The following is a 24,830-nucleotide window of genomic DNA, read 5'->3' as shown; positions in this document are numbered from 1 at the left end:
ATTATGCACAAATAACGTCATTAAAGCAGCAACTACTTGAAGCAGCCTTTACGATGATCACACAATGAGCCTGGCTTTACACATTTGTGGTTTATTGCAGACTTTTCATCAACAATGAGCTGTAGTCGATTATAACAAGCTAACGGGGTAACCTCGAAAAACCATTGTCCACTTGCACAGATAATGTCCGTCTTTTGAATCGTATGGGCTCCTGCAGATCCTGGTGTCGTCCATGGGGGTATAGTTAGAGATCCATAGGGCATGGCAGTTGCAAAGAGATAGCCTCCAAACAGCAGTTATTTTTCAGGCAAGAGCCCCTTCCAAGCGTCCGGTGTGGAAGGTTCGTCTCCAAATAATATCCTGTGTGGCCATTGTTCACAAAGTGATAAACAGTAGCTCCTTTCCAACAATAAAAATTAAAATGCACCGATCGTAGTTTCAATACTGTTGAGACAAGCGGAGTGTTGTTGTGATGCCACAGACAGCGTGTGGAGGGGGCGTGTCGGAAAGGGTCAGAGGTTCTTAAAGAGACAGGGGCCTATTTCAAGTCATTTGCTACCGCCATTTTGAAAGAGCAATTTTATACAAGGCAGTTATTCTAATTTACTGCATTTACAGACCAACAGAAGGTTTGGTCATCATTGTAGTGTGCTATAGACTGGTGCTATGTGGCTGAAAAAAGCATAATACCCCCTCTTTAAGTATTTTTAATTTACTCTCACCATTTCCCTCTGATCGTTGATAATAACCAGGTCTGCTCCTTTGCTTTGACATTGCTTCCTGCTGACATCCCAGGTGTTTGTGGATCGGGACAAATAATAACATCGGTAGCCGAACCGACTCCAACCATTAGGACAGGACACTGAGGAGGATAAAAAAAATTATACATTATTCACTAAGATAATATTTCCTTCAGTGCTGCTGGGGGGGATTTGGAATATCACGAGGAAACCATAGACACAGAGCATGCAAACTCTGCAAACTGTACCATCATGAAGTTGGTTTTCATATTGTACTGAAAGAAACAATGTAAATTCTCAGGCATGCAGGTGGTAATTAAATCATGATTAATTTAGCTGAAAGCCAAGATTTTATTTTGGTAGATTTTTCTGTATATGCTAAATAATTTATGACGATCATTCAGGACTCCACCTGTCGAACCAAAACCCCATCACACAACCTCTTTTGTGTACAGTCTTCATGGAGGAGATTGTGCAGTTTTTTCTGCATCCACAAGCTGTGGTCCACACCAACTGCTCAAAGATGTGGAACTCTAAATGAGTTCAGTCAGCTGGTCGCTTGGCACTGTGAACGGCATTTAGTATCTTTTTTTAAATTATTCAAAACAAGCCTCACCCATGTTCTCTTTGGCCTTTTCCAGCTCTTTTATGTTGTGGTAATAGCTCGTGTTGATCTGGTCTCTCTCCTCTGTCAGGTTCTGGACACGGATCTGCAGAGCCTCGGTCTCCAAAGTGAAGTTAAACAAACGTCCCATCATTTGTGCATACACTGTGCTGTCTGACACAAGAAGAACAAGAAAAACTTCAATATATACTTTCATATTTGTGGAAAACCTGCATCTATTTTTATCACAATTACATTGGCCAAAGAGGGTTTTCATGATAGATACATGGACAGAGACATGCCCATCTCTAAAAGCAAAGGGGGGAGCAGCATTGTCAAGTTCTTCTTGTTGTCCTGCCTAATGACGGTATTTGTTCAATTTAATAAGTGTCAGGTCCAATGCTTACCAGTTGAGGTCTCAGAACACTGCTTTGCACCATATGTTTGGATTGAGGCACTGAAGACTTTGAGTGTGGACAGTCTTATGACCCTTGAACAGTTTAAATCCCTTTTCAAGGAGTATACAACATGTGAATGCTCTTGTTTTAAGTATTATGTTAATGTGGTTGTAATTGCTTGAATCAAATTATTTTTATACATTATCATTCTATACTGTATGTTTTGATGAATTTGTAAAACTGTTCAAACAGGTCCCCTCCTGGAACCGCCACCTTAACGTGGTGGAGGGGTTTGGGCACCTGAATGATCCTGGAGCTCTGTTGTCGGGGGCTTTGAGCCTCTGGTAGGGTCTCCCATGGCAAACAGGTCCTAGGTGACGGGTCAGACAAAGAGCGGTTCAGAAGCCCAATATGAGAGACCAACAGGCCCGTTTAATCATGATGCCGTCCTTCTTTGGACCCACCACCTGCAGGAGGAGCCATAAGGGGCTGGTGCAGTGTGATTTGAGCAACTCCAACAGCTGCCCCCATGGATGGATGGATGGATGGATGGATGGATGGATGGATGGATGGATGGATGGATGGATGGATGGATGGATGGATGGATGGATGGATGGATGGATGGATGGATGGTTCAAACAGGTCTCTAATAATAATTTGGCAAACCATCAGTGTACGGACTATGGCAGTGGGGAGTTCTATTGCAACCCTGGACCAAACTGACAAATGTGCTATCACAGATCACTAACATTTATACCAAGTACCTTGTCCAAAGATGCCACTGAAGTTTGCCATTAGCACTGACAAGAACTTTAACCTCTTCTTTGGGTTATATACTATAATCCAAGATTAACATTTCAACTCTATTTGGATTTCAGTGATAACTTTGAACAATTCTCTGGCTTGTTTTCAGGTTCCCACTTGACACATAACTGCATATTGCTACTTACACCTGGCTCCGACTCCGATGGCGGTGATGAGAAAAGTGGAACTGAGAAGTCCCAGAAACACTATGGCCATTTTGAAGCGTCTTTTTTCTGCACAAACCACATCTTCTGCTCTTTTTGTATCACCATCTGCAGGAGGACACAACAAGAAACATTTTACACCTGTCCCTGTTTACAATGTTTTTTTTATTTTTATTTTAAGTCAGGTGGAGTGCAGGGGCCTCTATGGGTGATTCACTATTTTTGTGGAAAATTTCTTAAACAACAATCCTCATCTTCATCACGGTATTTTGTCAGTGATAGGTCCACAAATCAGATAGTCTTGGGGCTTAACACTGACAACAATAACTGTGTGACTGAATATGCCACCAAAGACATTTCACCATAGTTCATTGTTGTTGAAAGATGACAGATTTGTGCTTTTCATGTGAATTGAGCCAATAATTACAGAAATATGCATGTCTTAATACCAGCATTTTCACTGTAATAGGCAAAAGTTACCATAGAAACCAGCCTGGACTCCAAAGTATAAAATCATAGGCTCTCTAGGATGTTATGTCACATGAACGCAATCTACTCTATCCATCTTAATCATGAACAAAGACAAAGAAGTCACCATCGTTTTCATAAATATAAAATAATCCCCCGATTGCTTTGAGTCTAATCTACTTACCAGCATCCTGTCCATGTTTTGTGTTGATATTCAGCTCCTCCGCATTCATATAAATTGATTCATCCACCGACATCCTGCCTGTTCCTTTGAGTGAATGTGCCGTCAGATTGGTCACACGACTGAAACCTTTCTACTTTTCTGTTGAAATTTCTGTTCCTTAATGGACCTGTGCTGTTTTGGCAGAAAACCACTGTGTTCCTGTTTAAAGTGCCAAAGGTCAGAAAGAAAAAAATGTATGGTGTAGTTTAGTTTCCACAAGCTGGCTTTAAGGATAACTGTTATGAATAAAATTGTAAATAGGCTATTCTTCTTGTGTGTATATCATTGGTGTATACAGGGCCACAGATCGGTGGTCAGTGCAGTCAAACATTCAACCAGGTGCCTTTAAAAGAGGTTTTAACAATCCCCACACCTTTATTTAAGGTTTTAGCCATAATGCAAGCTCTGACTCACGCTAATTAATAGCTTTTCCATTTGTTATTGTGTAGAATTGTTAAACTTGCAGTAAAAAGCACCACCGATGTGTGCCAATTCAGCAAACAGCTTGAGTAAAGTTCTGAAGGACCGCCGCTTTTGGCCCCTGGGGCTGCACTTTAGATATGGAGTGAATATGCTTCTGAGACATGAGCCCATTTCCAAATGCAAGTTTATAAAGTTTGAAGGTGAACTATGGTTTTGTTGTGATCGGAAGACCAAAGACAAAAAAATGACATAATTGGATAATTTGTCAATATTTACTGCACACAGCGCTGAACATCCAGGGGGAGGACATTGAGGAGGTGGACAGAGCAAGTTGCTCCCTCTGCTCAGGACCTTTTATGACTCTGTGGTCGCCTCTGCTCTCCACTACGCTGCCGTGTGCTGGGCCCCGGGCAGCACAGAGCGGGACAAGAACGGACTGAACAAGCTGGTCAGGAGGGCCAGCTCCGTCCTGGGCTGCCCCCTGGACTCTGGGGAGGAGGTGAGGGACAGGAGGGTGTTAGCCAAGCTCACCTCCATCATGGAGAACACCTCCCACCCACTGCACGGGACTGTAGAGGAGCTGAGCAGCTCTCTCAGTGGAAGACTGAGACACCCTCAGTGTGCAAGAAGGAGCGCTACCAAAGGGCCTTCATCTCCACTGCTGACAACAAGACTGTAAAGTAACTCACGTGCAATGACCTCTTTGCAAAACTCTGTATCAGCGTCACTCTAGGCTGCCAATGCTGACATTTTGTTATTCTACATTTATAATCTGTTCTGATTTTATTTTGTATTCTTTACACTTTTAAAGTGCTTTCAAGTTTTATCACTCATTGTATATAAAATACCTCTGCTTACTATTTAATTGTTTGCACATTTCCTGTCTATTTTGCACACCCTGAGTGTTTCTTGAGAGCTGAACTGAATTTCTCCATTGTGAGATCAACAAAATATTGTCTTATCCTATTTTCATTTGTTGCTTTTTTACTGGACTAGCTTCCGTCAAATGAGGCTTAAATATTGCGCTAGAGGGGGCATTTTTATTCATTTATTTATTTATTCATTCATTCATTTTGTTTATTTCCTGTTTGTTTATTATAATAGATCCATGGTTTTACCCACACACTGTCTGCGCGTGCACGATGTGTGTGGTTTACGTGCTCGTGCCCGCATGGTGCGTAGAAGTGAACGTAGCCGCTGCGTCATTCGCGCGGCGCCTTGCTCCCGATGCACGTCTTTTCCCCCAAACCTAAAGATAGATGTTTCGATTTCAGGTGAGCACCAAACCCGTGTGGCGTTTGTCCGATGAAAGCGGGTTTTATTTCGTTCATATTTAGACTAAACTGCCTGCGGGGCCGCGGAGGAGAAACCCGCTGCTCTTTGTTTATGCGACGTGCTAAAGTCAATGCGGTGTTGGCCTAAGGAGCAGCCAGTTTTCCTGATGACATGAGCCAGAGGAGAGGGCAGATGTCCAGGGCGCGGACACAGTCATCACACCGGTCCATAAAGCAGCTAGCATTAGAAACATCCTTCATTATTTGGCAGAAATATGTTTTGAATACCAGATCTGTTGAATTTTTTACAATGGATGCGTGTCTTGCATGATGTAACAACGTTAGCACGAAGCTAACGAGTGCTACTTACATGCTGCCAGACATCTGCAGGTATATCAAGCATGCAGTGGTGATACATCTGTACATAGAGGCTCCAGAGATGCTCTTTAGCGTTGCTTCGACATCATAAACATAAACTACAGTGATGGATGACCGTGAACGTGATGTGCTACTGTCTGTAAACAAATCTATGCTTCCAACTGCATGTAATCACACATCTAGAGTTAAACATCACTCTAGTTACCCTCCACTGTGGGTAAAATAGAGCATATGAATGGTTTACTCAATTATGTTTCTGCTCTTGACTTTTTCCTCCCCTACTTAGTCATGCTTTGAGGTTAAGATGATAGTTGTTGTCTCAGTTGGATGATCTAAGTAAGCATGTGCAAGCTCCCAGTCCCAGCAAAGATTTTCTGAAGTATTCACCCAGACTGTGCTCTCACCTGACCAATTCCACCTCAAAACCTGGACGGACTTGAAAAATATTTGCCTAAAGATCAGCACAGAACCAGTCAATTTGCTGTGTTACCCCCAAAACACCAACCTAGAAAGTTAGGGCATTCAAAATGGCTTTTCTAATGCAGCGAGTATTGATATGTCTTCTCCATAAATCTGTGTATGTGTCGTGTCTTTGCCCTGGAAGTGTTGGTGACATTTTGACAGGTTAACTTTTTCAACTCATCAGTTAAAATCAAACCTAATGTGTGTTGTTGCTGCTGCCTGTTCTTCAGTCCCTGGACGATGACTGTACGCTGGAGGAGGAGGATGACGGGTTGATAGAGGGGGAAGATGATATCGATCAGTTCAACGATGACACTTTCGGAGCTGGCGCCATTGGTCAGTGACACTAACTGCTGGACATTTATTTTGGATAATGCACTTTCTTGTTTGTTTGTTTTTTGCTTAAAAGCCCTACAGCTGATTTTTTTAACACCACAATGAAAGATGAAGCTGCTAAATTAAGTTGTCAGTTGTGGTTCAAACTAATTCCTGACTTTATTATTTGCCGCGTCCCAGTTCTTCACAGGGACGGGTTTATAAGAGTCACTGTCAAAGAAATGCTGGAAAACTAGCCTGCAAGTTCATCACATTGATAGGTGATATATTACACTGTGTACATCTATTTAGAATTAGATGTGCAGTGTTTTTTTTCCCACAAATGTCTGAGTTTGCAATATATTAAAGGAGGACCGGAAACATTTGGTTCCCTTACTTGAAAAAAATCAGTGGTAGTGCGTTTAAATCTATTTTAGATTACATCATTCCTGTATTTTCGTGCTGGTTGCGAGTGATGTTTCTTCAGGAAAACCTCATATGCTGTGATATTTACATCAAATTAATCTGGTCTTGGGACACAGAGCTGGGTACCGCTAAAAAAGGTACCAGTATTGTACCAAATAAAATTAAGATACGACCGGTATCGAAAAAATGAAAGTATCGAAAGCAGGAACTGGAAAAATGGGAAATGACTTGGTTGTTTCAGCTCAAATGAATTATTATTTTTGCCTTCCATTTTTGCCCAATTATTATTATTTTTTTTTTAAATTTTGCTTGCCCCATGTCCCCCATTTTTCCTCCAATTTTCCAATTTTTGCCACATTTTATCCTCCTTTTTTCCCCTTATTTTTGCAACAATTTCTCCCAATTTTCCCCAATTTACCCCCCTAATTATTCCCTATTTTTCACACATAATAGAGATTAACCTGATATTGTAAATTTGATGATCTTCCACACATTATTGCCCTGTTTTCTTTGTCATTTATAACACAATAATGGCCTTTGGGGATGATTAAAGTTGGGCAAAGGAGATCACAGGCATTTGCTCATACACTTCCACTGCTGTGATGTAAAGCGCTGACAAAAAATCAATAACTTCTCATTTTCTCCCCTGTTCAGAGGATGACGGCTGGCAGGAGGAGCACAAGCGTCTCGCGGGGCTGGACGAACGGGATGAACTGGGTCTTGCCTCAGGACCTGGTTCTGGGTCTGGCCCAGGACTCGGGGCCCTCGGGGGAGCAGAGGTCCCCCCAGGCCTCTGTCCTCCGGCATCCGCTCTTCCTTCACTAAACTTTACGTCTTCCTCTGGCTTCCCTCCTCCAGGTCAGTGTCAGGGCAATTTGACCAATCTGCCTTTTTTGAAGCTCCAAAGTATATGACAGAATAATGTAGTATTTGGACTCAATTGATTTTTTTTTTTGTTTAACCATGATTTAATGTCATTTTCTCACAAAAAACATTCTGTACTTGGATTGATGTTTTAGTTAATTCATGCTTGTTTCATTATTCCTGCATTTTTAGTCCATATAGCTCCTCTTTTCAGGGATGCTGCTTTTCTTTTTGCTTATAAGAGTTGTTTTTATATCATAGTTGTATAATTATTGTACTGCAACAATGCCAACCCTAGGATGTCTGAATAAAGCATAATTAAATGTTAAAGATTTCATATATTCTGCCTAAATCCTCAGTTTCAGACGCAGAAGAGCGAGGAGGAAGGGATGACCTGGCAGAGTCGTTGGCCCGGTTCATCCTGGATGCCGATCCTGCCATCGCCGGTGTCGGGGCGGCGGAGAGACCAAACCCTATTCTGTCCAGTCTTCAGGGCCTCGACCGGTCCAGAGTCCTGCCTCAGCCCTCGCCCATCCCAAACCAGCTCCCTCCACACCCACAGATGCCCCCGGGACCCTCCACAGCTGGTGAGACAAATGCAACCCATGTGGCACTGCTTCAAATGAATCCCGCTTTAACTAGTGACGCGTTTCTTTGTGTGCAAGGCCTACATCCTGGTCCGTCATCGATGCTCGGCTATCAACAACAGCAGCAGCAGCACTTAATGCGGAGAGGAACATCTCCAATGGGGCAGGTCAGTATTGTGTGGAATATTGTCATTTGCATCTAGTGACTCACGATCGTAAACGATACCTTTATTCTTTTCTAGATGAACTCTCACAACATCTGGGAAAACAGTATGTTTGGACCAGTCAGTCTCACACCCGGGCTGTCCACGCACATGGAGGTGAGAAGCACTTTACAATGGACGGTAACCAGTCATAAAAGAATCACCCAGATCTTTAGCATGTTGCCTCATAAATTAGACACTTAAGATTTACCCCATATGGTTGACGAGTGTAGTTTTTAGTCCACTTGATTTTCATTTACTAAACTGGTACTTCGAGAAAGTCATGAATTTGATGCTTGAGAAAAACTACAATCAAGTAAATCTTCCACTTTTCTCTCTTGACCCGATGTGTCTTCAGGACAGTCCACTCATGTCCATTATCAAAGAGGTAGGTTTACCCAAAAGGCCTCAGAACCGCAGCGACGACGGCAGAGATTTGTCCGAGAGAGTCCCGCCCCCTCGGTCTTCCTCGCCTGTGATTGGCTCTCCTCCTGTTAGGGCGGTGCCTATCGGGACCCCGCCCAAACAGCCAATGAGCCACCTTAACCATCAGGTAAGTGCAATGAATGTATTTAACTATAATCCGTCGCACCAAATCATTTTACACTTTGAGCCAATGAAAAGAAAACTATTATCTGCACAAATTCAATGGTAAAGATCCCACTCTGCAAAAGGGGATTTAATACTTCTCTTGTTTTTATTTGTCGAAAAGTAATGCTTGTTTGGAAAGATTTGTATCTAAACCTTTGCACTGTGTGAGGCCTGGCACAAGCTGGGAGCTGCTTGTGGAAGAGTAAATAGATTAAATGCAATGGTGCGTAGAAATCTGCTCGTGTGAAAGAGTGGTTGTCATTCCTCTAACCTCTGCAGGTCTAACTGTAGTTGCCTCCCTCTCCCTTGTGTTTGTATTGTCTCTGTGTATAGATCCATCACCCCACTGCGGTTCACGTCCGCGCTCCAGTGCCCCACAGATACCCCCCTCCTTTCCCAGAGCGCCTGTCTCCAAACACCCTCCTCAACATAGCAGTGAGTCACCTCCTCCTCCTCCTCTTCCTATTGTTCTTCTACAGACCTTGTTCAAGCCTTTAGCTTTGCACTGTAGACATCCGTTTACACATGACATGGCTTTGACAAGGCTTGAAATTTACCATAATCCTCCATATTGTCTGTGAAGATGTATAGTGTTGTATAGATTTACTGTTTTTACACTCTGGCCCATGGAGTAGATGAATGTGTGGCCTTTATGTGTAGGTTTGCATGAGCTGCAAATTTTGATTACTTTGCATTGCATCTGCATTCGATTTTCTTGTATAGAGTTTGCATATTTAATCAATGTACAGATATCTTCACCACTGTTCACTGTTATTATAGAACAGATACTAAGATTAACGCGGTGGTTCTCGTCTGGTGTAGCTTCAGGACTCTTAAAACTATAATATAAAGCAACAACTCAAATATATACTCATTTCACTTTTTGTGCAGAACTCTCCTTTGTGTCGAGGCCCGTTTCCTCCTGGAGTCCTGTCTCAGATCCAGAGGGCGCAGCTGCTCAACTCACAGGTCAGACTTCAACATGTATATTTCTGGTGCAAGATGAGTAGTTTGAAATGGAATTGCAAGTAAATTCACCCACAACTAAACAGACAAGGCAACATACAGGTGTTGCAAGTATAAACACAGAAGCATAAGTGGCTAAACAAGGGTCAATCTTAGTTCAGGCGTCTACATGATCCGGTGCCACGTCCAGATGTGTAGTGCAGCTGTTAGTTTATCCAACAACTGGATTCTTCTTGGGAAAAAGGATGTAGTTCCTCTTTTTGGCATCACAGATCTGCACGTACCCACTCTTTTTGTACAGATTCACTATGAATTTATCTCACAGACTGGCTAGCAATGCGGCATTTCCTGGCATTGTCCATTTTATCTTTGAGCTGATAAAGCTCCAGGACTGGACGCCGAAGTAATACACTACAAAAAGTAAATATCAAGCTTTGGCTTAAATGACTTGAATTGAGGAAATGTATCTTGTTTTGAGCGGTTTTCACTCATTTAGACACTTTTCCTGATCGGACCGAGTTTACTTTGCTTGTTTGAGGACATTTCAGACCAGTTCTAGGGTAAATCTCGCTTGAAATAAGAAAGTAAAATTGCCAATGAGATAAGACCAATTTTCTTACCCCATTGGCAAAGAAAATGACCTGAAATAAGGACGAAATGTATCGAAACGAGTCAGAAACAGCTCAGAACAAGTGAAATAATCTAGGACAAATGCCCAAGAACTTCTTAACTAGTCAAAACAACTAAAATTTGGATTATTATGCTCAAATTGAGATGTTTTTACTGATCTAGTTAAATACTTTTTGCAGTGTATGCCTTTTATAAAACTCCTTGAAAAGAGCTGTCCTCATTGAACGGCTGAGTTGAAATCAGAAAAGCTGCATTTATTCAAGTAATTTCCTTCGTAGAGAACTAAATGACCTGCCTCCATGATGTCTTATTGTGAACAAAACCTGCTCACTCTGTAGTTTAGACCCAAACATGTTCTGAAATGCATGTGGTGAGTCTAATATTTTAGCGCTTTGCATTTCCTGGCTCTGTTTAAAATGACTATAACTTTAACTATAATTAAAGTTTACGTAACTGTTGCTCGATTTTTAATGAATTGCAAATACATTCTCAATGAATTAAAGCATAAAAACCTACATCTTTTTAATTTTGTGTAAGTTTCAGCCCTTTCCTCTGTCGTCTGCACAGGTGGCAGGATTCCCTCGCGGTGGCCCTCCTCCCATGATGCCCGGCGGCGGGTTCAGGCCGTTCTTCGGTGGTCCCCCTCCTCCGCACGGGCACAGGATGGGCCCACCCCCGCCCCATCTACACCACAACCATACGCCGCCCATCCGCCATAACACCACCCACCTGCACCCACAGCACCGCAGGATGCTCACCCAGCGCATGCAGAGCCGCGGAGGGTAAGAGCAGATCTTCACTAACTCAAGCGTGGTGGTATCGTATTATGAAGCTAACATTGAGGTTTAAAAGTGGGAATGAGTGGCTGGATTAAATGTGCTCTTCAATATGATTTGGTCATTCTCATTCAACCTGAAGGAAATTCTGTTTGTCCGCTGCTCACATTAGTCTCTCATCAAAGCAACATATTACAGAAGTCACTTAGCAAAACGTGAAAGACAACGAATAAATAGAACAATGCAATGATAAAAGCAACTATAGCACAACTCTCCCTACTTCCACACATCATCCATTATACAGCCTTATCGCTCAGGATGAAGAAAGAGAAATGAAAATGTGACGGCCCTCTAACTAGGGCAGGGCGATATTGACAAAAATTCAAACTTTTTTCCACATTTCTTGCCATGATAGATGCACTTGATATTGTAAATTTGCATGTCTTCCGGATGCCAATTTTGACATTATCTTGTAAATGATATATTCACCTTATTGACTAAAAAAGAAATCGGAGCAACAGATCCAAGGCATTTTGGTTAAAAGTCTGCATACATCCCCGTAGAATAGTGTTATTCAGTCTGTATAAATCAAAGAGATAAACAAGATTTACAAATGGATGTTTTGTTGTCATTTGTCTCTGTCTTTGTATCTTTGTGTCTGTTCTGCCTCTCCTCTGCTCTCCCTTTCTTCTTACAAATGCTGCACTCCCTCCGTGTTTGTCTGTTCCTCTGGCATCTCTGTCAGATGCCACTGGAGGTCTCCCGTCTCCCTGGGGAGCTGTACTGGCACATCCCACAAGGGGGAGGCCCAAAGCAAGACGGCGAGCTAGTAGTTAACTGTTTGACCTTGTTGTAGGGACCGGTGCAGACCTGGCATGGACCGGCGCAGCAGAGACCCCTACAGTAACTTGATGACGCAGAAGGAGAAGGAGTGGGTCACTAAGATCCAGATGATGCAGCTACAGAGCACTGACCCCTATCTGGACGACTACTATTACCAGGTCGGTTCATGGTATTGCACAAGTTACCTAATGAAACTACCAGGGGTCGACCCCAATGTCTTTTAAAATATCGGCCAATATAATCCCAATAAAAGGCATTTATCCCTGGATGAAGACTTGCCGTTTTTATGAGAAAGAGCTCAGAGCTTTAAATTGAGCCCCACCCCTCACGTTGGAGGGTTTGATTGTATTTTATATGTTTTATGTTGCAGACTTTTGCTTATCATTTTGGAACCATAAGAGATGGAGACCTACTTTTTTGTTTGGGAATTTGCTGTTTTTTTTATCTTTAAACTGAGCTCTCTTTGAAGTACCTACTAAACAGGAATGTCTTGAATAAATCAGCCCTCTGCTCCTAATTAAGCGCCCCCTGCTGTCACAGCTCAGCACTGACACATTTTACAGTTTAGGAGCATCATACACAGGATTAAAGATGAAACATTTGGAAAAATCAGGCAAAACTCGGCCATTAAAAATCCACAAGCATCAGCTTTAGAAAAACCCATATCAGTCGACCTCTAGAAACTAGAACCTGATATAATGAATTGGACAGACATGTTGGCTACATTAGCATTTAAAAATTGTAAAATAATTATTAGATCATCAGGATTCTTCAGGAATCTTTTTTCTCTCTCTGTATTTAAAGCGAACATTGGTTTCAGACTTGTTCATATTATGATTGTCCGTCTGCTCATTCTCTCAGAACTACTATGAGAAGATGGAGAAGCGTCAAGAAAAGGAGCGGGACAGCAGCAAAAAGGAGCACACCACCAAACTCATCACTCCACAGGTGGCCAAGGTGGAACACACCTACAGACCAGGTGAGGACACACCTGTTCAGTTTACAAGCTGACAACCCATCACCAAAAGTAGAGACAAAAATCATTCAAACTCAAGCAAAAAACTCATTGATACTGAGACTTAGATATAGTAATTCTTGTCTCTTTTGAAGTCTATGTCCAGCTGTTTACTGTCAATACGAACACAGAGCTTGTGTTTACATTTCCTCTGCTGCTTCTGTCCACAGTGCAGTTCGCGGGGTCTCTGGGTAAACTGACCGTCTCCAGCGTCAACAATCCTCGAAAGATGATCGACGCCGTGGTGACGACTCGCTCTGACGACGAGGTGTGTCTCAAAATCTAGACAAACAAGAACAAAGCCACGTTCAAAGGCTCCGTGAATGATGCAATACAAACAAAGAGGGATGTACCACGCGCCGTCTGCTGTAGGGAATAACTTTCATGTTGAGGCTTGCAGATTCAGTTATAGCTGCTATTTCAAGTTAATTTCACATTGTGATACAGTATTTATTGTAATATACCTGCTTTTGCTGATCTGAGTGAGTGACAGGGTGATTTAAGCTTTCACGGTGTGAATCTTCAGGAAACACAGGCATTACAAAGATACTACGGGGTCATTGACCAAACGTTTGTCCACGTGCAAAACAAGTTGTATGTGCAAATGTGGGTCAGTGGTAAAGTAATTTCAAAATAGTGATAGTCTGTTAAATGATTAAAAGCAGGAGTTTGTTCACGTCGGCTGCACTGAATGTAGGTCCCACTGCTTGTTTTAGCTGATGCAACAAAAGGACACATTCAACCTGCTTTTTGACATTCCAGGATATTAGAATGAGATATGGCCAAATCACAATACTGATACATCCCTGTTTAAATCTGTACATTACATCTAGGAATCTATAATGCTCTCCAACAAAATTCCTTCATCAGTTGCTTCATATTTTGTTTTTATTTGCAGGAAAAGCGAGAGAAGCAGGTGTGGAATAAGAGGCGTCAGATCCTCTACACAGTGGAGAAGGTGAGGAGGGACACACTGAACTGAAAACACCACGACATTAGCACTTTGGTCCTAAACACAGATAAAATGTTGTTGTTTTTTATACCTTGCAGATGTACAGTTTGCTGCTGGAGGTGCAGGACTTCGAGAAGAGGTTCGTCCTGACTCCGGAGGAAGAGAGAGAGGCTCTGCTCGAACAACACAAAACTAACACGGTCCAGCTTTGCAACTCGCTCAGTGAGAAGGAGTGGGAGGACAAGTAAGGGCTGTGTTTTCACATTCAAAAGGTCAACCTATTAAGTTCAGAATAGCATTAAAGCGTTCCAAATGTCACTGCATGGCCTTCAAAGTTCAGATATAATTTGAAGTAACAATGTGAAATAATTGCTGGAAAGCTTTTCTAAATGTATGAGTTATAAAATGAGCAATTATTATGATGATTTTTGCAGTTGGTGACCAGGCTTTCATATTTTTGCCTGACATTTCTCCTCCCGTCCTCCAGGGTGAGTGATGAGCAGCTGGTGATGATCATGTCAGTGAGGAAGGGGAAGCGGCTCATCTCCAGGCTCCTCCCCTTCCTGCCGGCTGTCCAGTCAACCGCCGTTCTCATGGCGATCGCCCGCAACCTGCCCGCGCTGGCCAAGAAAGACAAACAGGACCAGGTGAGGACGGCTCCGTTTATTTAGAAACTTCAGACGGCAAACAGCGTCATAGCCTTTTCCTCAGCAAAACATTCTCTCAAGTTTTCGTTAATACCGATTTCTGTTTTTATTCCCTGTAGGTTTTGTGTTGGCTGGTGGAGCCCGTCTCTGCTCTGGTCCAGTCCTTGTCCAGCTCTGCGCTCACAGATCTACTGCAGGAGCTTCAGAGCAATGAGGGGCAGCTGGCTTCAGTCCTGCACAACAAGGTACACAACACGTCACATTAAACCATTCTACGTCTTCAGTTTGGTGGTCTCTGTTGCCCAGTCCTCCTCTGACCTTGAGCTTGGTCCTTAAAAGTCCCCATCGTGATTGGTCTGGTCTACTTCACTTATCCATCTGTTTGCACCTGTGTAGTTCGGAGTGACGCTGCTGTACTTGATCCTGAGTGAGGGAGAGCGGATGCAGAGCTCTGACCCCAACTGTCAGCTCATGGATGACAATCGATGGTGAGGCTTTTGGCTTTTCATGGGTTTTCATTGGCTTACAAACTATAGGCATGTATTATTTGGGGGGGGGAAACTGTAGCTTATTTCTCCCGGTCTTTTGAAGTTCAACTAAAACCTAACTTATTTGCTGTTGTTCCTCTGCTCCAGGACTGAGCTGGTGTTCTCTGTGACGCGGGAGCTGCTGTCCGTCCCCTCCTCGTCTCTGTCTGCGCCGCTGTTCACGCCCCCAAACCTGCTCTCGCTTTTCTCCCGCTACGTCGACCGGCAAAGACTGGAGTTGTTACAAGACAAGCTACAGTAAGTTCATTGTTCTAGTGCTGTTTAAGTGTGAGATTTCAGTAGAAGAATGTGAAACCGTGAAGCCTTATTACATGATATATACTTGGAAATGCATTAGATTATTCTCAAGTTAATTTAATTGAGATGTTTCAAGGCCATTTGGGCTGAAACACGTTGGGGCTTATAGACATGCCATAGAAATAAAGGCATTTTAACTACCTTTTTCACATGCTCTGAACCATGCGGCCTGTACAACGATGCACATTTTTACACACAAATAGCGTAGTGTTTAGATCTTATGCCCAAGCCCAACCAGAATTTCGGGCCGAGATATCATGGAGGCGTTGTCCCGTAGTTCAGCCCCTTTTCCTACAACCGCTACCAGTCTGGTAGGAGGGGGCGGGGAGGGGGTGCTGAAGGGAGAGTACACATGCTGAGTGTATTGGTCATGTTTCTAAAGTATGGAGAGGCCAGCGATTTTATACCAGCACTACACCCAGACCATCGCTTTATGCTTTTTATCCCAGAACAGCTGCAACTCACAGTGGGCTAAAAAAAGGAGTTTGGTGTCCATTTAGTTGGTAAAAATATGGAAAATGCAGCGAAGTGAAAGGTGATGAGAACGAAACCGCGCTCATCTCTCGGCCCTGGTGCCGAGTGTGTGTGCTCTCATGTTACAACAGACACCTGCAGCTTATAGACAAGTGCAGCCTTTATTTGTAAGCCTACTTCATCTTTTTGAATTTAGCTCAGCTTATATTCAGGTGTGCTCAATAGTCCGGGATTTACGGTAGTTTTAAGCTGATAAACCATTGAGGGGAAAGCATTTAAAACAAGCAAAAAAATATCCAGTGTCCCCTGCATCTTGGCCAGGACACTCTTGAAAAAGACATTTTTAATCAAAGTGAGTTTTTATTCTGGATACATAAAAATAAATAAAATTTAAAAATATTAATTTTCATACTTATAGGTCTAAAAGTAGCCTCATCTCTCTCCAAAACCTACAATTCATAAAATCTTTTTACTAGTGGTGGGCCGTTAACGGCGTTAACGTGCTGCGTTAACGGCGTTAACGTGCTGCGTTAACGCAAGACTCTTATTGGGCGATAAACAAAATATCGCCGTTAATCTATTCTCAAAGCTGGGTTGGGAGCTGGGTCTATACTCTGCAAGCTATGATGACTTTCACTGTGATATTTTAAGGTCAGCACACATTACACAACTTTTATGCCCAAATTTGGACGCACAGGAGAAACGTGAGTGAATATAGCGTCTCCAAAGCGACACACAGAAGCAGCGGCCAAAGACAGAGTGAAAATAGACAGAAAAACACCGCAGCGCCTCCGTGTTCACTTCTCTTTCAAAACAGCGACATAAACAACTCATTTCATGGCCACAGCCCCACACGAAACAGCGCAACTTTATCACCAAAAGTTCACGAGAGCCTTTTCCAGCTACATTTCAACCGCGAGCAGAGTTTAACCGCAGCACTTACGGAGTTTGGAGACGGACTTTCCAGCTACTTTTCTCCGTTAGCTTCTCTTTTTCCGCTCCCCGGTGTCTCCTCCGCCTCATGTCCGTTTCCTTTTCTTATTAAATCCAAAGAAATACGTCCCGCATCTTCGTGTTGTCGCCGTTTATCTCCATTTTGACAGAACTATCGCCAAGTAGTAGCATTAGCTGCAGCAGCATGAGCTGCGTTGTTGTGTTGTGATCACGTGACACTGTTGACAGTGTTGACCAATCAGGAGACGCGCACATGTCTCCCACACTCACAAACAGAGGCCTATTTTCTGATCTGGTTAATAAAAAAAATATAAATAATGATCTGCCCGTAAATAAATACTTGGGGACTCCTGCCACAACTGTCCCTTGTGAGAGACTTTTTTCTTTAGCAGGTCATATTGTGCAGTAGAGGAGATCTAGTTTGTCACCAGAAAATGTGGACAAGCTGGTCAGCCTGAGTGACTGTAAACAGTTCATCAGGACCTCTAATGTCGGCCTACAGCTCAAAATTCATGTTTAACTGAATAAACAGTTAGTAAACACGAGTGCATTTTATTGAACATGAATTATTTTCATCACCAATTATCATAGTAGAAAGTTCTCATGCAGTTTGTGATGCATTTTGGAAACAGGAGATGAGCCCCTGGTCTAACGCACCACCTGACTTGAGAAACTCGTTCTCAAAGACTTACTTTAAGTCTTTATTGGGTTGCACACATATTCTGAATGGCTTCGGCAGAATTCAAGCGAGCCATTTTAATCTATATTAATCAAGATTAATTTCAAAATTAATCTAGATTAATCTAGATTAAAAAAATTAATCTATGCCCACCTCTACTTTTTACACATTGTCGCATGTAGATGGTAATTGTTCACTGATCCATAATATCTCACTTTATTCATTATTAACGACACATAAAGTGAAATGTTTAATAAGGGAACCCTTTTCAGTGCATAAGTAATATAGAAATGAATAAAAATGTTCTTGAGGTGAGCTCATTTGCCAGAAGTGTACAAAACTCAAATCAACGTATGTATTCCCAAGTTCAGCAATTTGAGTGGCTTTAATCAGATTTTCTTGAGCCTTCATTAAAACATAATCAATATTAATTGTTCCGTTTCTGGTATTTGCAGGATATCGGCTCTGTCCAGGTAGAAGTTACTGCAGTCGTGGTCACCTTCCCCCAAATGCAGATGTTTTTGTTTTTTTTGAGCGATTGGCGACTGTGTCTGTCATTTTAAATCCGCAGAACCTATGGACATGTACTTTGTGTTTGGTCGGTGTTTTGAATGTGTGACGAACATGTTAATTGAGCGAAGGACCGTGTGAATGACAATGAAATGAAATCTGCATTTTAAAAAAATATCTTGTTTACGATCATGCCTGTGATGACCTTCAAATTAAAAAAAAGTATTTCTATTATATAAAATGTACTGTTTCTTTATTTTGAATGTGTACATAAGTTGTTTCGATTTCACACTGCTAGCACCAATAAAGCTTTTTAAAACAAATACAGGCTACACGGCTTAAAGGTGATTTTTTTTTTTTTTATCTTGTCATGGTCCCTTTTCAACCATGTGTAATATTGTTTGCATTATTTTTCACTGCTCAAAGTTCCTCCAGTATAAGGCATGACTTATACTAGGACTTGGACTTGAAAGTTGCCCAGTCAAATCAAGTGGACGTATTCAAGTATTTGAAGTAGAAAGTATTGATTAGTTTTAACTAAGTAACTTGTGCCCCAAGAGGCCATTTAACGCCTCTAAGCAGATGTTGTAGCATGTTGCGTTTTTCTGTTTATTTTTTACTTTATTGTCCGTGAAAGTAAATACTACACTGACAGAAAAGACAAAGGGAGAGATGGATATTGTACATCCAATTACATAGAGATTTTTTTTTCACTCAAACTTGGCTGTAAATACTGTGAAAGTGGCGCTCGCCCACAGTTAGCTTTGCCCGTTAGCCTGTTAGCTTCTTCTTTGTGATTCCATTAGTGTGTATTGCTGACTCTGACCCGGTGGCAGCAAAGTTGCAATTGTGGTTTTCTGGCCAAAGACACCATTATAACTTGTACTAGGGACTATGAAAAGGATTTAAGGTAAACAAGTTACTGGCTTCAAATGAGGGTTATGAAAAATAACTTTGGAGCATCAGAAACATAACTGCGCCCAACATTAACTACCATAAATTAACCTCTTAACCCTCACATAAACCGAGCACATTTTCTCCAGTTTGGCTTTACCCAAATCTGAAAGCAAAAAGGTGGCAAAAGAGAGCCATAAACATGCTGGAAAAGCAACAATAACGCAATAAAAAAAAGCTACAAAAACACACGACTAAAGAGTGATGAAAAAGCAACAAGAAAGCCACAAAAGAACGTAAGAAGAAATGAAATAGAAATAGAAATAAAGTGCCAAAAATGAGATGAAAAATGGACAAAAACATGACAATAAAACAATAAATGAAATCGAGCATTCATGTTATCGACACCGCAGGTCAATTCCTCGTTCATCTTGTGACTTTGTAGAAGTTTTCTTTGGTCTTTCTGGTTAAATGAAGGTTTTAAAAAATAAGTCAAGTCCTCTCTCCCTGCTCTTCTGGCTGGTGTACGTTCCCTGGAGAATAAACCGGATTTTATTCGTCTGCTACGCTCTTCCCAGAAGATGCTGAAAGACTGTTGTGTTTTTATATTCACTGAGTCCTGGCTTAACTGTAAGCCGGAGTTCCACAGGAGACCCTCAGGTGACAAATGGCGTCAGAGCCAGGGGAGGAGAACAAAGAAGAAGATGAGAAGGAGCGAGAGGAGGCCGAGCAGAGGGAGCTGTGCAGGAGAAAGAGGAAGCCGAAGAGGAGCAGATCAGTGCGGGACACCACGCTCTGAAACAGGGACAAACCCAGGACGTACTGCACTGTTTCAGAGGAGCACTGAAGGTAGTACTCCGGTTTCCCCTACCTCCAGGTTGGCCCACCAGTGGCAGTGACTCTGGACTAGCCCAACATCTGATTGTACAATGACAAATGCAGCACTTACTTACTCACTTTTTATTTCACACATTGAGAGTTGAGAGCGTGATGTTGTTGTGTTCATGTTAGCCCTCACAGACCACTTTAATGACATCGGAAGCAAACCACTTCTGCACGTGTCCACACTGGAGCAGCGCAGCCTCGGACCCGTCGCAGTCAGAGAAAAACCTCCACATAGGCCTGACTGTGGGGATTTGGACGATGGAGGTGGAGACGGCAGAGCCACAGCCCAGTTGCCTGCACACGACAGCGGCGCGACTCATGTCCCAGTTCTTTTTCTGCGCGGTCACCATCATCGTTTGGGACTGGTCCTTCACGAGCAGCGTCCCGGAGCAAACAGTGCTGTCGGAATCTCGGGCTACTCCATCATCCAGCAGCACATCCTCAGCATCTAACAACAAATAGGATCAGAAAATGCATTTCACTTTAAAAGTATAAGAGCAAGGATGATGACTTTCACAGTGCGACAGTTTGTAAAAGACCGTGTTCACATTTGGTCCACTTTAAGTATTAAGTATTAAGTAAGTGTATTATAAATACATAAATAAAGTCAGTCTGGTTTTATGCCAGGCTACTAAAATAGAGCTAGATTGGATTAAATTATGACAGATGTGGGTAAAGGTAGCTTTCCATCACAAGAATGGTGTGAATGAATAACATGCAAAAATGCAATGCAAATTTGAGTGTCAGTGTTATTTACTTAAGGGTAACACACCTCCCCCACACTGCTTCAGCGTCCAATTTAAAAACTGGTTCATGATGGCACAGCTCAAAAGACAATTCTTATTATTATAACTGTACCTTCTACAGCAATAGAGATCTCTTTGCTGTGAGACGAGAAGCTGTGTCCATGCACAGAGTTGTGGTAGATGCAGCTGTAGTTCCCAGAGTGGCTCTTTTCAGCCGAAGTAAAGGTGAAAACCGCTGAGTGATTTGCAGCAATTTGCTTCAGGGTGCCTGAGTTTTTGACTCCAGTGAAGACCAGACTAAAATGACCTCCAGAAAACTGGGGCAGCACAGAGCAGATTATATAGAAACTGTACGGGCTGTAGACGACTGTGGGATTCACTCCTGTGGATGTTTTCTCCGCTGCAACACTGATGTTGGCTGGATGCAGTAAATCTGTCAAGAAACATGCATCACAGGCAGTTGTGATATAGGGAAAGAAATTGTGTGGTTAGTGGTCAGTAAGAATTTCTTTAGACATGTGCATGACGCCACTATGGATTACAGATATCGAATCCTCTCATTCAGTCATCAAACTTTTCTGTTATGCCACGTTCCAAAATGTGCCCTAGTCATGGCTTTGATGAAAACAGTAACATTATACAGTCTGTGTCGTGCATCACCTGCTGTTGTCCCCACCTGAGCAGAGGACATGGACATTAGATGCAGACTTCCCCTTCCTGACGCTGCCACAGCTCAACAGAGCTGTCTCAGAGCCATCACAGTCTGAGAAGAACCTCCACACGGGCTGCAGCTCGCTGCGCTGTGTGTCAGTGCTGATCACAGGGCCACAGTCCAGCTGTCTGCACACCACAGCTGCCTCAGTTTGTCCCCAAAGCTTCTGGCTCACGGCTCTCCACTCTCCCTCATGCTCCAGCTCCAGGCTGCCCATGCAACGACTTTCTCCTCCCACCAACCGCGCGTAGGACGGCTCTGAAAGATACAGACATGGCTGATAAATAATGAATTCATTGGAGCGAAAATTCTTTTATGACATTCACAAACCAGTATGGCTTTATATGGTCACAGGTGGTTATAATGTTTAAGGAACGTTTTTGTCTAAGTAAATTTGAACCATCATTTCATTTCACTTGTACCCAATGTGCGACCACAGTACAGCACCAGGGATGCTGAGCTGGAGCTTTAGCTTCATTGTATTAGGTTGATGGGAAAATGAGAGCACCCTGAGAAAAGATCATCCAAACTCCACACAGAAATGCCCCACACGTGTTTATTTAAGTATATTTCACCTGTTTCCCCATTGAGCTCTTGAAACTCACTATATTGTTTTTGGCTATATTTGCAGTGCAAATGTTTTCAGTAAGTGCCATGAGTAAGGTGACCAGATGTCCCAGTTCACCCAGGACAGTCCCAGTTTGAGTCCTTTGTCCCACGTCCCAATAGACAAAAACATTGATTTGTCCCAGTTTTATTCATAATCTGTCCCAGTTGTCCCGGTTTTGGCCAATGTAGTCCCCGAAATAGCATAGGCTATTTCACTTTTTTTTTTAAAAGTCTTTGGCCCATGGGACTTGGCAATTGTAAACCAATTCATAATCTCAATTCAGGATGCGGGTTGGTGCATGTCATAAGTCCCTGACAGTTTTACCATTCATCGTGGGTAAAGACGGTATAGATTTGGAACCCCTGCGGCCCATTCCCGAATATTGTCCCAGTTTTTTAGTTGGAAAATCTGGTCACCCTGGCCATGAGCCAAGTTGTGACATGAATGTGCTACTTTAGTATTTTAACTATTTTTGTAGATTGTGCAGCCTACAGTTATTTGCTTGTTTTGTTTTTCCCGTACAAACCTTGGGCTGAACATATTTACCGATGAAAGTGAGGACGTTCAATCCCTTTTTGGAGAAAGTCTCTGGCTTAAATTCAAAGTTGTATTGGCATGAGTAAGAGAATCCATTGTGCTTGATGGGAGGCCGGATTGGGGTGAAGAAGCGCGCTTCATTGTCCACAGCAGGTTGGGTCCACTTCGAGATGTTATTACTCAAAGGAACCTCAAGGACAAAGGAGTGAACTTTAAACGGCGAATTGGTTCTGCAGATGATCACATAGGAATGGCCTGCATACACATCGTAAACCTCGTCAGATCTTTGCGTGGAATATACATTGATGTCTGGGGATTTTGGCTCATCTGTGGAAGAAAACATATTTTTCGATTAGATTTTTGTTTTTTGTGTGTCAAATTTCCATCCCCTCCACCCAAATTTATTTAAGAAAAAGAGAAAACCCTTAATGAATATAAGATAAGATAAACCTTTATTGATCTCACAAAGGAGAAATTCACTTGTTACAGTCGGCGTTACTTCACAGTCTTATTGTACAGTCTGACAGCAGTGGGGATGAAGGCTTTGCGGTAGCGCTCTGTCCTGCACTGAGGGTGTCTCAGTCTGCCACTGAGAGAGCTGCTGAGCTCTTCTACAGTCCCGTGCAGTGGGTGGATAATAACCAGGATATTTCAGGTTTCTCAATGGAAATCACTTTGCAATGCTGTCATTTCAACAAGATCAAACCATGGGGTGAATGAGATCTAAAATCCATGCCTTTGTTTCCTCAAGGCTGGACTACTGTAACGGACTTTTTATTGGGCTCCCTGCCAAAGACATCCAGAGACTCCAGTTTATACAGAACAGTGCAGCGAGAATACTTGTGCGAGCCAGGAAGTACGAGCACATCACACCCGTTCTGTTTTCACTGCACTGGCTCCCAGTTTCTGCCCGGATCGACTACAAAATCCTGCTATTCACCCATAAATGTATCACTGGTCACGCTCCACAATACCTGCAAGAACTCATATCACGGAAACCCTCCACCCGCACCCTCAGGTCATCCAGTTGCCTCCACCTCCATGTTCCTTCAACTAAACGCCGAACCATGGGGGACAGAGCCTTTTGTTCTGCTGCACCAAGGCTTTGGAACAGCCTCCCCGTGGAGTTGAGGGAAACAAAAAACCTGGACTTTTTTAAAGCTAAATTGAAAACTTTCCTTTTTAAGAAAGCTTATAATTGTTGATGTTTTTAATGTGTGTGTTGTCTTGTTGCACTCTGAGATTCTCTGAATGAAAAGTGCGTTACAAAATACATTTATTATTATTATTATTATTATTATTATCAAAATGTGGTCCAACCAGCATAATTTGGACCCATGGAAAAAAGCTCTACCGATGATCAAAGAAACCGGACTCACCAGAACAATCCAGAAAAGAGGCTCTGCATTCAGGGTCTGATTCCAGAGTTGCGTTGGGGCAGTCCACCAGGTGCTGTTCCTGGCCACTACAGTTAAATACGGCACTCCAGGAAACATCTTGATTACCAGCATTTGAATAACGTAGATTTGGATATACAGGATCTCGATGACCATAAAATGTAATGGGAATTTCACACTCAAAGTCTCTACAAGTGACTAAAGCGTTCTGTGCAGTGAAACTCCTCGAACAAACATAATGCCAGGAGTCGCCGGATTTGACTTGTAAAAGACCTCTGCAATGTTTGTTATCCTCCACCAGCCGCACTGTCTCTGGAACAAGGGGAAAAACAAGCACAATTCAGTTTAAATCCAGTACTTTGGTAGAGACGCATTTTGTAATAACACTGCATTGTGTAAAAACAGTTCAAAATGTAATACAACATTCATTTCTTTGTGCAATAAAGCAGCATTTTGTAATCATTTCCTCATTTTGCAGTAACTAATATATGATGTAATGTTAATCTATAATTTATATATTAATTTAACTAATTTATCATTTTATCATTTCTAAATATTCACAAAGCGTTCCTTGTCATTTGTTACTCATTTATAAGGAGCTAAATCGTGATTACCTTATTATTTATTCAATATTTTAGGATAAAGGGGGCTCAATATATATTAATGAACATTTAACAAATGTAAATATGCTTTGGGCTAATTTCCATCTGCAAACACTCTGGCAGGTTGATGTTTACAGACAACATAGAAACAGTGAATATACAAAAACACAGACTATATACACAGACAGCTGAACACAGACGATAAACATGTGGGTCGGAATAGATTGAGACA

At 42.3% G+C, this 24,830-nt stretch overlaps 2 protein-coding genes across 2 annotated transcripts; one reads left to right on the top strand and one right to left on the bottom strand.

Annotated features, from left to right (window-relative positions):
• The first annotated feature begins 4,983 nt into the window (after positions 1-4,983).
• patl1 (PAT1 homolog 1, processing body mRNA decay factor) lies at positions 4,984-18,547 on the top strand. The gene is made up of 20 exons (XM_079553812.1): positions 4,984-5,098; positions 6,169-6,274; positions 7,334-7,537; positions 7,903-8,130; positions 8,209-8,297; positions 8,373-8,450; positions 8,692-8,886; positions 9,258-9,359; positions 9,816-9,893; positions 11,088-11,302; positions 12,153-12,297; positions 13,001-13,118; positions 13,325-13,422; positions 14,053-14,112; positions 14,205-14,350; positions 14,594-14,753; positions 14,873-14,998; positions 15,150-15,241; positions 15,389-15,538; positions 18,161-18,547. The coding sequence occupies exons 1-20, from the start codon at positions 5,084-5,086 to the stop codon at positions 18,180-18,182; spliced, it is 2,427 nt and encodes an 808-aa protein (XP_079409938.1). The 5' UTR covers positions 4,984-5,083; the 3' UTR covers positions 18,183-18,547.
• Positions 18,548-20,091: 1,544 nt separating this feature from the next.
• Positions 20,092-23,668, bottom strand: LOC306961089 (CD5 antigen-like; the record flags this gene model as incomplete). The annotated part of the gene is made up of 5 exons (XM_079553700.1): positions 20,092-20,442; positions 20,853-21,173; positions 21,417-21,710; positions 22,609-22,829; positions 23,574-23,668. The coding sequence occupies 5 exons, from the start codon at positions 23,666-23,668 to the stop codon at positions 20,117-20,119; spliced, it is 1,257 nt and encodes a 418-aa protein (XP_079409826.1). The 3' UTR covers positions 20,092-20,116.
• Positions 23,669-24,830: the final 1,162 nt, after the last annotated feature.

The sequence above is a fragment of the Gobius niger genome (assembly GCF_951799975.1).
Source record: "Gobius niger genome assembly, chromosome: 3".
In the NCBI taxonomy this organism is placed as follows: Eukaryota; Metazoa; Chordata; class Actinopteri; order Gobiiformes; family Gobiidae; genus Gobius; species Gobius niger.
Note: the sequence above shows the minus strand (reverse complement) of the source record. Positions and strands in the feature narration are given on the sequence as shown.

Bases quoted from the DNA above. Each gene is read 5' to 3' on its own strand.
- patl1 (XM_079553812.1), top strand. The intron at 8,298-8,372 runs GTCAGTATTGTG...ATTCTTTTCTAG, and splicing joins GAACATCTCCAATGGGGCAG to ATGAACTCTCACAACATCTG. The intron at 14,351-14,593 runs GTAAGGGCTGTG...CCCGTCCTCCAG, and splicing joins GAGAAGGAGTGGGAGGACAA to GGTGAGTGATGAGCAGCTGG.